The 13,019-nt window shown below is 37.4% G+C and overlaps 1 protein-coding gene across 3 annotated transcripts in view; it reads right to left on the bottom strand.

Moving 5' to 3' along the window:
- The window catches only part of Cul5 (cullin 5), an 84,694-nt gene that overhangs the window by 55,862 nt on the left and 15,813 nt on the right, over nucleotides 1-13,019 (bottom strand). For 2 of the 3 annotated variants that reach the window (XM_005329072.5, XM_040285159.2), the window contains one exon: nucleotides 11,052-11,161. In XM_005329072.5, coding sequence (XP_005329129.1) covers nucleotides 11,052-11,161 — 110 coding nt within the window. Of the gene's footprint in view, nucleotides 1-2,272; nucleotides 2,330-11,051; nucleotides 11,168-13,019 lie in introns of those variants that run through there. The other variant, XM_040285158.2, reaches the window with a different exon arrangement.

Here is a 13,019-nt window from a genome sequence, read left to right as displayed (position 1 = left end):
AATAACACTATGGGATGCTTCTGAGAGTAAGAAACAGGAAGATAACTATTCATAGAAGTAAACTTTTCAAATTAACAAAAACAAGGAAAAGAAAACTAAAGAAACTATAATACCTCATAAATGCTAGAGTGATAAAAGTAATAAAAACAAGAACATCAGACATAATATTAAACTTGAACTGAAATAAATGATCCATTAAAAGACACAGCATGCAGGGCTGGAAACAGCTCAGCAGTACTTGACTAACATGTTCAAAGCCTAGGTTGGATCCACAGTGCTGCCCAAAAGACAGACAGAAAGGGAGGGAGGGATGGAAGGATGGAATGCAGACTGGGAGTGTAGCTCACTGGTAGAGTGTATACTTAGCTTGCTAAAGGCCCTAGGTCCAATCCCTAACCCCCTCCACCACACAAAAGGAATGTGTTTTTCAAAGTACAAATACTGTATGATTCTGCTTACAGCAGTTCCCCTTGACTCTCGAAAAACATGATCCAAGACCTCCCTGTCAATGTCTGAAATGTCAAATAGCACTATGTTTTCTTCCCCATGCAGACATACTTATGATGTAGTCTAATTAAGGAAACACTTAACAGCTTCTCTTTCGCATATCTGAATTACCAGCACCACTGCTCATGTGCTTTGGGGACATTATTAAGTAAAGTACAAGTTATCTAAACACTGGGATGCAACTACCTTCAACTACTAATCAAGAAGCCTACTGGGTACCTAACAGAGTTGCATATATAGTATGGATATTCTGGATAGAGGGATGATTTATGACCCAGGCAAGATGATGTGGGACAGCACATCATGCTACTCAGAAAAGCACACAATTTAAAACTTATGAAGTGTTTATTTCTGGAACTTTCCATTTAATATTTTCAGACCAGAGCTGATAGCAGGTAACTGAAACCACAGAAAGTGAAACTGTGGATAAGAAGGACTAGTATTTATGAAATACCTAGTTAGGCAAATTCATAACAGAAAGTAGAATGGAGGTTACGAGGGGTACGGGGCTGGGGGAAGAAGAGTTGTTTTTGTTTTGTTTTTACAGTACTGGGGATTGAACCCAGGGTACTCTGCCACTGAGCTAAAAAATAAAATCCAGCCCCTTTTATTTTTTATTTTCAGACAGGATCTTGCTAAATTGTTTATGGCCTTGAACTTAGGATCCTCCTACCTTACTACCACCCCAGTTAGTTGGGATTATAGGTATGTGTCACTTTGTCTGGAAGAGTTAATTGTTTAATGGGTACGGAGCTTCTGTTTAGTATAATAAAGAAGTTCTGAGAATGGACAGTGTTGATATTTGCACAACACTGTGAATATAATTAATGCCACTGAATTGTACAATTATAAAGCTAACATAATAAGGTTTGTGTGCATTTTATCATAAAAGCATATGTATACATACACACATATACCTCAAAACAGTTTATTTTATAAAACACCAAACACAAATAAAAAAAAAAAAAGCAATACTGGAAATATTGGTATCACCCAAAGAGGAATATCCACCATCACCCCACCACTCCACTACCCTTCAGGTACTAGTGATTAAATCAGGAGCACTTTACCCCTGAGCTATATCCCCAACCTTTACAATTTTTATTTTGAAATAGAGTCTTATTAAATTGTTCAGCCTAGCCTTGAACTTGAGCTCCTCCTGCCTCAGCTTCCCAAGTAACTGGGGTTACAGGTATACAATACAGTGTCTGGCCCAAAGAGAAATTTACAGTTAAAAGAAGTAGTAAGAAGAAATATTATAATTGATAAAAGCATTATTTAGATGATATGTCAATCTATTTATATGTACACACATATACATATAAATAGAAAGCCAAAAATAATTATAAATGTAAGAGCTTAGAAAAAAAAGCCCACGTTGACACAAATACATAGGAATACTTTCCACATCCTTTTATCAGTTAAAATGCATTTGGCTAGTTAAGTGCAGTATTGCTCATCTATAATCTGAGTGAGGCTGAGGAGGGAGGATCCCAAGTTGAAAGCCAGCCTCAGCAACTTAGTGAAGCCTTAAGCAACTTAGTGAGATCCTATATCAAAACAAAATAAAAAGGACTGGGGATGTAACTCAATGGTTGAGTGCCTCTGGGTTCAATCCCTGGTTTAAAAAAAAAAAAAAATTGATGCCTTTGGCTAAAACCAAATAAACTCAATTAATAGCAACTTAAACCATTAAGATGGCATTTTTCTCACATAGCAAGAAGTCTAGAAGTAGGCAATTATTAGTGTCTGTTCAGAGACTCACCAGGACCTTTTTCTTTCCACTCTGTCATCTTAGTATGTTAGCCTCTTATCTCCGTGACTACAAAGGGAAGAAAGGGAGGACAGTGCCACGCACATTAATTTAGCTCATCTTGGAAAGCAAAAAACTTTCCTACAAGTCTCTTGGAGACGTAGTTCCAGCACTGTGTCACAGAGCAACCCAAGCATCAAGGGAAGGCCAAAGAAGTAAACAGGAAGTAACCAGCCTCTGTAGTGGAAGGTATACCAGTAAAAAGAGAACTGGGAATGGGTGTTGGCTTAACCAAGGAATAGCATCTATCATAAACTCTCTACATTTGAAAATCTAGTGGAAAAAGTTAAAGACTTAAGAGAATTTAGAAATATAATTAGTACACATGATTTAATAGGTAGCTATTCTGGCAACCCTCAAAAAGTAAAATGTTTCTTAAGTCCTGTGTGCATAGTCTCTTGATGTAGTGTCTGAGATGCCCTCCCCCAATGATCCATGCCTCCTGGTGTTCATACACTTGTATAGTTTCCCACCACAGTGTAAAAGGATTTCTCTGCATAATCAAGAGCATAGAGTAGAAGTAATGGCTTGTCATGTCCAAAATTATGTTCTAAAATACCATAGCTTAGGTCTTAAGAGCACTGTCTCTTTTCGGATTACACTTAGGCACCAGAGAATGTTTCAATGAGAATCACGTATACAGCAGTGCCCCATAAATTATGGAACTGAAATATTCCTATCACCCAGTGATATCATAGTCATCATCATGTCATATCATCATGTCACAGCATAAGTATAACTCATGTTAGTGATGCTGGTATAAACACATCTACTGCACTGCCAGGTATATAAAGGTACACCACATACAATTATGTACAGTATGCAATACTTAATAAAGCTAATGAATGACATTATTGGCTTGAGTTTACTATATTTTTATTAAGAGTGTACTCCTGGGGGCTGGAGTTGTGGCTCAGTGGTAGAGCGCTTGCCTAGCACATGCGAGGCCCTAGGTTCGATCCTCAGCACCACATAAAAATAAATAAATAAAATAAAGATATTGTGTCCAACTACAACTAAAAAAATAAATATATTTTTTAAAAAAAGAGAGTGTACTCCTGGGCTAGGGTTAAATCTTTAGCACCACATAAAAAGTAAATGAATAAAATAAAGCTATTTTAAAAAGTCACCTCACTAAAAAAAGAGTGTACTCCTTCTACTTATTAAAAAATACAGTTTATTGTAAAACCGTATGTCATGTTGTGCTGGCAGTGGTCTCAATCATCTCACGTTAATTGCGTTTTTCTTGATTTTATCAAGAGGATACCTTGAGTGATTGATCTACACTATGTAGGCTGTGAAAAGTACATTCCATGATGTTCACAGAATGAGGAAACCATCTGATGATACATTTTTCAGAATGTAGTCTTATTGTTAAAGGATATACAACTGGACTTTCTCTAGGGAAATCAAGCTATAAACAGCCGTATGGAAGGACTGAAGTCTTCAGTGAAGGGCACATGAAGATCTGAGACCTGCTAAGATCATGTGAATGAGCTTGGAAGATTATTCAGCCCTATTTGAACTAGGCATAAATATTTTGCTGAAAGCTTGACTGTGACCTCATGAGAGATGCTAAGTCAGTGAAACCATTACCATTCCTAACTCAGAAATTCTGAAATAATAAACATTTGTGGGTTTAGTTGCTAAGTTTTAGAGTAATTTGTTATGCAGCAATTAATATACAGAGACATAGAAAAGGAGAAAGGGAGAGAGAATGACTATAATCCTTCAAACAGACAATGGAAAAAAAAACCCACCTGGAATGAAGTTCAATTCAAGAGATATTTAATAAAAATCTATAATACCTAGTAATCAACTGGACATAAAGGAATAAAAATCAGGATATTCAAAGATAGCTTCCAGATTTTTGGTTCAGACTATGAATAACATTTTTATCATTCTGAATTTGAAGTACATATGGAAACAGATTTATGCAGGAAGTAAGTGGCCACATGGGTTGAAAAGTTCAACCCTGGAGAATAATCTGGACTGCTTATATAGACATGAGTATTCAGGTAAAAGAATAAGAAGAAAATGGAGCTCTGGAAGAAATAAACATTTGAGGGGCACACAAAGATGAGTTGGCTAAGACAACTGAGATGAGATAAACAGGGAAACAAGAAAATGATGTTATAAAAAACCAACTTAGTAATGAAAGAAATATCTTTTATAACTGAATAATAAACTGGGCATGATGGAACATGCCTGTAATACCAGCAGCTTGGGAGGCTGAGGCAAGAGGATCACAAGTTCAAAACCAGCCTCAGCAACTTAGTGAGGCCCTAAGCAACTTAGTGAGACCCTATCTCAAAAATAAAAAGGGCTGGGGATGTGGCTCAAGCGGCAGCGTGCTTGGCAGGCATGTGCGGGGCGCTGGGTTTGATCCTCAGCACCATATAAAAATAAAGGTATTGTGTCGGGGCTGGGGATGTGGCTCAGCGGTAGCGCGCTCGTCTGGCATGCGTGAGGCCCAGGTTCGATCCTCAGCACCATATACAAACAAAGATATTGTGTCCACCGAAAACTAAAATATTAAAAAATTCTCTTAAAAAAAATAAAATAAAAAATAAATAAAAAGGGCTGGGAATGTAGCTCAGTGATAAGAGTCACCTAATACCATGGATCTTGAACAGCAGTTCTCAATGGAAGGAGCTACCACTTCCCCAAAAGGATATGCAGAAACACATGAAAATTTCTTTTTGTTTCATTAATAGAGGATAGGGAGGCACACAGGGAGTGTCCATTACTGGAGACTGACAAAGGTAAAAACCAGAGCTGATAAATATTGCACAATATTCAGGACATGCTCTTATGCTATCTACCCAAAACACCAATAGCTCGACACAGATTATGAGAAAGGGGGAAGAAATTTCAAATCATCAATATAGTTAATATTAACACATTGTTTTAGTTGATCAGACATAGAAAGATAAAGGGCAACCTAAATTTTAATGATTAATCTAATCAAAATATGGCTAAATTTTTAGAAGAGTCTTACTGTCACATAACTTTGATGCCATGATAAGATATACACAATCATTTTATCTGAAAGGATTACATAATGAGGTATTTTGAGGTATGAAGGTGCTTTAAGGTACTCCAAGAAGATCAAGGCCACCAACTATGGCAAGTACAAGATTACTATTTCTGCTTAGAAAAATACTTTAAGCAGGGTCACCATTCTATGTTTTTTTCCTCCACTGAGGAGTGTTCAGAAAACATTAACCTAGATGATAAATCATATTAACAAAAAGTAGCCAATAATAAAATCAAAGAATATCCAATCAACTGGTAGAGTCAACGTATTATTTATAAGATTACCAAATAATTTAAGAAAAAATGTATGTGTACATGAATGCTATAAACTGATTTTTTTCCCTTTCCTTTCCTTTTCTTTCTTTTTTTTTTTTTTTTTGCAGTACTGGGGATTGAATCCAGGGGCATCTTACCTTTTGTTTTAAGACAGGATCTCACTAAAGTTGCCCAGGCTGGCCTCAAACTGTGATCTTCCTGAGTTGCTGGAATCACAGGCATGAGCCACTGTGTCCAGTGAATGCTATTAAAAAAAAACCCAAACCTTGGGGCTGGAGTTGTAGCTCAGTGGTTGATCACTTGCCTCTCATGTGTGAGGCATTGGCTTCAATCCTCAACACTTCATAAAAATAAATAAAATAAAGGTATTTAAAAAAAATTTAGCCAAGATCTTTGTGTTTATTTAAACAACAAAACCTTTCCAAGGCCTCAGCTGTTTTACTGAACTATAATTTATCAAAGGGCAGATTTATGGATACAAATTAATTATTGTGTAATAAGTTCTTGTTATTTAAGAAATTATCATTTTGCCATGTGATAAAGAATATAACACTTTAATCTGCATAGGTTATGCAGTCACAAATCTATAATTCATTGATATAGTACTTTACTAGTATGCAGAAAAAAATTATGATAGCAGGCCTGAGATTAATGCCCTTATAAAGACCTGTCTGCAAGGCTGGCCTGTGGCTAGCACCTAGACATTTCAATTTAGGGAGGGTTTCTACCATTTCTTGACAAGAATGCCCCATGCTGCCTAAACTGTTTAAACAAAAAGTGTGATTTACATTGGACACTTGCTTTCCTTGTGGGAGTCTAGAATTTTGGTATGTTCCAAGCAAAGGCAGTTATGAGACCAGCCCTCAATAAAAATAATGAGTACTAAGTCTCTAATGAACTTCGCTGGTACCCAACATTTCTTATGTGTTGTCAAAATTAGTTGCTGAAAGAGTTAAGTCATCCTGTGTATCTTCTCTGGGACATGACATTTTGGAAGCTTATACCTGGTTTCCCCCAGACTTTGCCACATGTACCTTTTTCCTTTGTTGATTTTGCTTTGTATCCTTCACTGGAATAAACCATTGCCATGAATATAACTACATGGTGAATCCTATGAGTCTTGTCAGCAACTGTTGAACCTAGGATGATCTCGGGACTGCTGACATGGTTAGTGTCAGGAGTCACAAGGCAGGATGAAGCAGCAGGTTGACACTCTTGCTGAGTGGCTATGAAATCAACCATGATTTCAAATAGCAGCTGAGCTTCTAGCTGTTGTGAGAGGTAAAAGTTATCTATGAAATTTCAAAAGGACAGATCTAACCCCAGGGGAATGGACCCTCTCAATTGTCTTGGGGTTTGTTCTTAAGGGGGAGGGGGTCCCTAAAGCTCCCAAAAGTGAATTCTGGATGAACCAAAAATGTTAAACATTTATGCTTTTTTTTTCCCCCTCTAAGTATGAGCAAATAATAGTTAAATCAGAGCCTGGGGCTGGTGCAAAGCTTTACATAGCCTAGTCTCTTTTTAATTCCATGTATTTCAGTCAGGATCTCCCAGCAACTATAATATTAATCCTATGAATGCTGATTTACAACTAGGGGTTTAGTTAAATGTGTAATGAGGAAAAAAGAGGGGAGATGGTGAAAAGATGGCTTTGTATTTTGTTGCTATTATACCTAGATATATGATGTACTATGTTTGTCATTTCACAGAAGTGGTAGAGCTTGCCTAGCATACCTAAGACCCTGAATCCAATCCCCAACATCACAAAAATACATATATATATATACTTACTAGATGGATCACCTCAATCAGGAAAAGTTACCAAAAAAAGTAGTCTATAACTTCTCTTTTTTTTTTTCCCCTGCTAGTGAAGAAACTGTATTTTAAAACTCTGAGCACTGGAAAGAGACTAAATTTCTACATAAAATTTATTGTAGATGATATCGACAATGATTTTTTAATCTATGGGGGTCTCTAGAAAAAGGGATACAAACAAAGAAACAAAGGAAATTGCAAGATGGAATTACAATTTGGGAGGGTTTTTGTTTTGCTTTTTCAGTTTGGTAGTTTTAAAAAGCAGTTTTGCATTACTACTAAGCTCTTGTGAAATCAGATGTCTGATTAGAGGCTGATGATTTTTCAAGCTTAGTGCATATATTTGAGTGGATCAATTAGGACTCCAAGACTAGACAAGATATAATAGGCTTAGGATATGCTTGCTTGTCATCTGGACTTAGAACATGTTTGTGAAGGCTGCAACATCTTAGCTTTGCCATTGTCAAAGAAAAGCTAAAGGCTTTTCTGAAGTCCTGAACTCACATATCTTAATTGCCTGGATCCAACTCCAGGCTGAAACCTGATTCTGAACTTGGGCTATTTCAATCTCAACACAAGCTGTGCTAAACTGGAAGCAGGAATATGCTCCATAAACATGACTATGCCTTGAAGATGTTTAATATTTAAAAGGTGCTCTTCTGCTGGACATGGTGGTGGCATACCTGTAATCCCAGCAATTTGGGAGACTGAGGAAGGAGATCAAGGCTAGTTCAAGGCCAGCCTCAACAACTTAGTGAGACTCTGTCTCAAAAAATTGAAAGGATTGGGGATGTAGCTGAGTGGGTAGAGTACCCTGGGTTTAATCCCAAGTACTATAAATAAATACATAACACTCTTTTGTGGATCCATAACCTATGAAAAAATCATGGATTCTAACTGGACTGTCTCAATCGCTTACAGATGTCCAGAGAAAAGGACTTATTCTTTGATGAGACCATCCAAAAATCAAGTGGCTAATTGGCTCTAAATACTAATATAGAGACTAACAACTGCACTCCTCACTGGTGGTTCCTGCTAAATATTACAAACTGAGATAAGGCAAACCACAAAATATTAATCCTTTACCCACTCATTACAGATTGGACTCCTGACCCAGTCTTGAGATCACACTGCTACTGACTTGTGTTTAGCTTTCCAGATTAGCTACAGTTTGCAACAGATTAATAACTTAACTCTATTTCTCTTCCCTTCTCCTCACCCCTCCTGGTAAACATACATTATTAAGGCTGTTTTAGCTATTAAATACAGCTGCCCAGAGAAAGAAATATCTTTTCTAGGCTGTTTAATAGATGAATGAACAAGGAAAATAGTGTAGGAGGTAACATAAGCCCATCTTGAAAAGTTTTTAAAGCCCCAGTTTCTTCCTTTCTTTCTTTTTAAATATTTTTTAGTTGTAGATGGACATAACACCTTTATTTTATTCATTTATTTTTATGCAGTGCTGAGGATCGAACCCAGTGCCTCACATGTGTGAGGCAAGTGCTCTACCACTGAACCACAACCTCAGCCCCTCAAGCCCCAGTTTCTGTACCTTCCATGTAAAACACCTCCAGATGTTGTTCACACTAGTGAGGCAAATGAACTACTGTGACAGACAAACAAAAACTGACATCAGGCAAGCCATCAGAAACCAACGCCTGAACTGAATTAAACATATTGTACTACTGGCCTTGGAACCCTAAGGTGAAAGGTCCCACAATAGGAGTCAAAAGTGGGGGCCTTGTTAATCTGTACTACCTGACTAAGGTATGTCTTACTTAGGGAACACTAACAATTGAAAACTTGTTTCCAAGAATATCACATTTGTCCTCTAAGATTACATGTGTGTGTGCGCTCTGGCCATCATCACCTTGATACAATCCTGGAAAGCTTTCAGGTTTGCTTCAACTTACTGGCTCTTTGCCTAAAATTGATGCCTCAGGCCATCTTCTTTTTTTTTTTTTTTTTTTTAAAGATTCACTGGATGTGGTGGCACAAGTCTATAATCCCAGCTACTCAGGAGGCTAAAGCAGGAGGATCACAAGTTCAAGGCCAGCCTAAGTAACTTAGCAAGACTGTTTAAAACACACACACACAAACAAAACAAAAATGGTTCATACAGAAACTGAAGGAGGAAAATCACTTGGTTTTCTAAGATAAACTTTATGGCTAATGGAATTTGTTTTGGCTTGCTAAATCCAGTGTCATATACTGGATGACACAGTATTTGTGTATTACCTAGATACACTGTATTTATTTTTGGTACCAGGGATTGAACTCAGGGGCACTCAACCACTGAGCCATATCACCAGCCTATTTGTATTTTATTTAGAAACAGGGTCTCACTGAGTTGCTTAGTGCCTCTATGTTGCTGAAGTTGGCTCTGAACTCAAGATCCTCCAGTCTCAGCCTCTGGAGCTGCTGGGATTATAGGCATAAGCTACAGTGCTAGATACACTTTAAATAAGGGATCTGGGGATGTAGATCAGTAAAACACTTGTGTAGCATGCATGAAGCCTTGGGTTTGTCCCCCAATACTGCAGAAAAAAAAAACTTTAAATAATCTCTAGATTACTCATAATTACTCGTAAATAGTTGTTATACTGTATTGTTTAGGAAATGACAAGAAAAAAGTCTGTGTATGATTAAAGTTGGTATAATTTAAAAAAATACATTTTCGATCCATAATTGGTTGAATCTACAGATACAGAACTGTGGGCCCTCTAAAAGGTAGGGGAAAAATATATATGTGTGTGTTGGGGGTGGGCAGTACTAGGGGTCAAAACCAGGACCTCACACACACAAGGCAAGAATTCTACCACTGAGCCACATCCCCAGCTCTCCTGGCAAAAGGTATAATTGAGATCAATACTACATGTTGGTCTTATCCTGCTACTTGGAGGCCTACTAACAATAATTTTGCTATAAAGACATTTTACTCAAAGGACAAGAGTTAACACAGCAAAGCCCACACTGAATTCCTTAGAAATGCCTGCTTGTAAGGTTATCCTTTGGTTGGCATTGGAGAACGTAAGTAGTCAACAATTCCTACACTTTCCTGAGAATAGTAGCCCATTATACCTAAACTGTTTATATAAACAATTTGGTTTACACTGAACACCTGCTGTCTTTCAGGTAGTCTAGAATTTTGGTACGTGCCAGGCACATACTATGTAATCAGTTCCTATAAAAACCCTGGACACTGAGTCTCTATCAAGTTTCTCTGGTAGACAACATACCACAAGTTGTTAATCTTGTTGCTGGGGAAATTTATTGTGCCCTGTGTAACTCCCCTGGGAGAGGTCTTAGAAACTTGTGCTTGTTGCCTTCCTCCCCTCCCGCAACTTCACTGCATGTGCCCTTTCCCTTTGCCGATTTTCATTTGTATCCTTTTACTATAATAAGTCATAGCCATGAGTATGACTTTATGTTCCATCCTGTGAGTCCTTAATGAACCTAAGGAAAGTCTTGGGGACCCCCAACAAAACTAGTAATAACTTTAAACAGGTAAACAGACCATCCTGAATAACACATTCCATTTGGGTACAGAAAGACATAAAAACTAGCTTTATGGTAGCAACAGAATTAGTAAATTACTTACGAAAACAGATCAAACCACTGTTGTTTTGTAACAGATTCTTGGCGTAAAAGCTTCAAAACAATCGGACGCATGAAATCCCACTTGTCTTCAAACTGAAGAGAACCTTTATTCTTAAAAAAAAAAAAAAAAAAAAAAAAGAACTTTAATTTAAATGTAATTATATAATTATATCAAAAGTGTCTTGTAGCTTTTGTCTTTTAAGGGCCATCTAGAGAAATGCAAAGCTCAAATTTAAAAGACCCAACTTTCCATAATGGAATCCCTCTAGGCTTATATCAAGAAGTCATAGGAAGAAAACTATAAAAGAGAAAAACTGGAGATGGGGATATAGCTTAATGGTAGAACTTCAGCCTGGCATGCATGAAGCCCTGGATTCAATCCCCAGCATCACAGACATTTAGGGGTGGGTGGAAGAGGGGGGCTGATGGAGGGGGCGGACAGATAAGAGAGAGAGAAAAAGATGGAGGCTGAAATTTTAAGAGAAAAACTGGGGTAGGGGTACAGCTTAATGGTAGACCATTTGTCTACCATTCATGAGACTCTGGATTCAATTTTCAGCACTGCACAGAGGGGATGAGGAGGAGAGGTTGATAGGTTGATTAGCATACTGTCACATTCTGATGCCAGAAGAAAAATGTGTGCTGACTACACAGGAAGAGGACATAAGAAGTTCTGTGTTTTAATCCCTCCTAGACTGCCCTGTTCTTCTCTTCCTTTGGCAGATCTTAATCTGAATCCTTTCCCTATAATGAATAGTAACTAAGATTACAACAGCTTTCAGTAAATTCTAGGAGCTTTTCTACTCAGTGTCAGCAGTAAGGGCTGCCCCGAGCTTCATAAAAAGAACAGTTATTCCCTGGTATCCACAGGGACTGTGTCCAGGACTTCACATGGATACCAAAGCTTCAGAGGCTCAAGTCCTTTACATACAATGATATAGTGCTTGCATATTACCTACATATACTTTAAATCATCTCTTGATTACTTATATTACCTAATGGCAATGCTATGTAAATAGTTGTTATATGTATTATTGGGAAATAACAAGAAAAAAGTGTACACATGTTTAAAGGTCTGTACAATATTTTCCTGAATATTTTCAACCCATGGTTGGTTGAATCCACAGATGTGGAACTGTGGAGAGGGTTACCTGTATGTTGGAAATCTACATAAGCTCTCAAAATTGGGGAATGAAAACATGGAAAGGTACTCATCCATTTTATAATGCCAACAAAACCTTGACACCAAATGGAGAACAAAAGAAATAAAACTCTAAGCTAATTTTACTACAGAACACAGATGCAAAGATCTAAACAAATACTAGCAGCCAGGTGTGATGGCACACACTTGTCATTCCAGTGGCTCAGGGGGCTGAGATCAAAAGTTTAAGGTCAGCTTCAACAACTTGGCAAGACCCTAAGCAATTCAGAGAACCCTGTCTCAAAATAAAAAGGGCTAGGGATGTGGATCAGTGGTAAAATGTCCCTGGGTTAAATTCTCAGTATCAAAAAACAAAATAAATAAATAAATAATAAAAACAAAGCCCAAATACAACCAAACCAAACAAGTGGTATACCAGAACAATGATTCCTCATAATCATATATAGTTTATCCCAGGACTGTGAAAATGGTTCAATATTAAGAGGAAAAGAGCCCATTAATTCATTACATTACCAAAAAGAAAGGGAGAAAGACTTCATGTGTATTAATCACTAGTTCTGTTCCTTTTCAAGTTAAATGTATCTGCCCATGTGACTTGTTTTGGCTAATATATTAACAAAAGTCATTAATTTTCTAATATACCAGCACAAAACACCTTATGGAATTCATAATGGTTTTTTTATACAAATGTTGTTGAAGACATTGCTCACTAATCACAGGTTCTTTTTTTCCCCACTTACAGGTGCTGGTGATTGAACCCAACAGGGCCATTTACATGCTAGGTAAGTGTTCTGTCACTGAGCTATA

This window comes from Ictidomys tridecemlineatus, chromosome 4 (genome assembly GCF_052094955.1).
Source record: "Ictidomys tridecemlineatus isolate mIctTri1 chromosome 4, mIctTri1.hap1, whole genome shotgun sequence".
Taxonomy (NCBI): domain Eukaryota; kingdom Metazoa; phylum Chordata; class Mammalia; order Rodentia; family Sciuridae; genus Ictidomys; species Ictidomys tridecemlineatus.
This window is presented reverse-complemented; position numbering and strand designations above follow the sequence as displayed.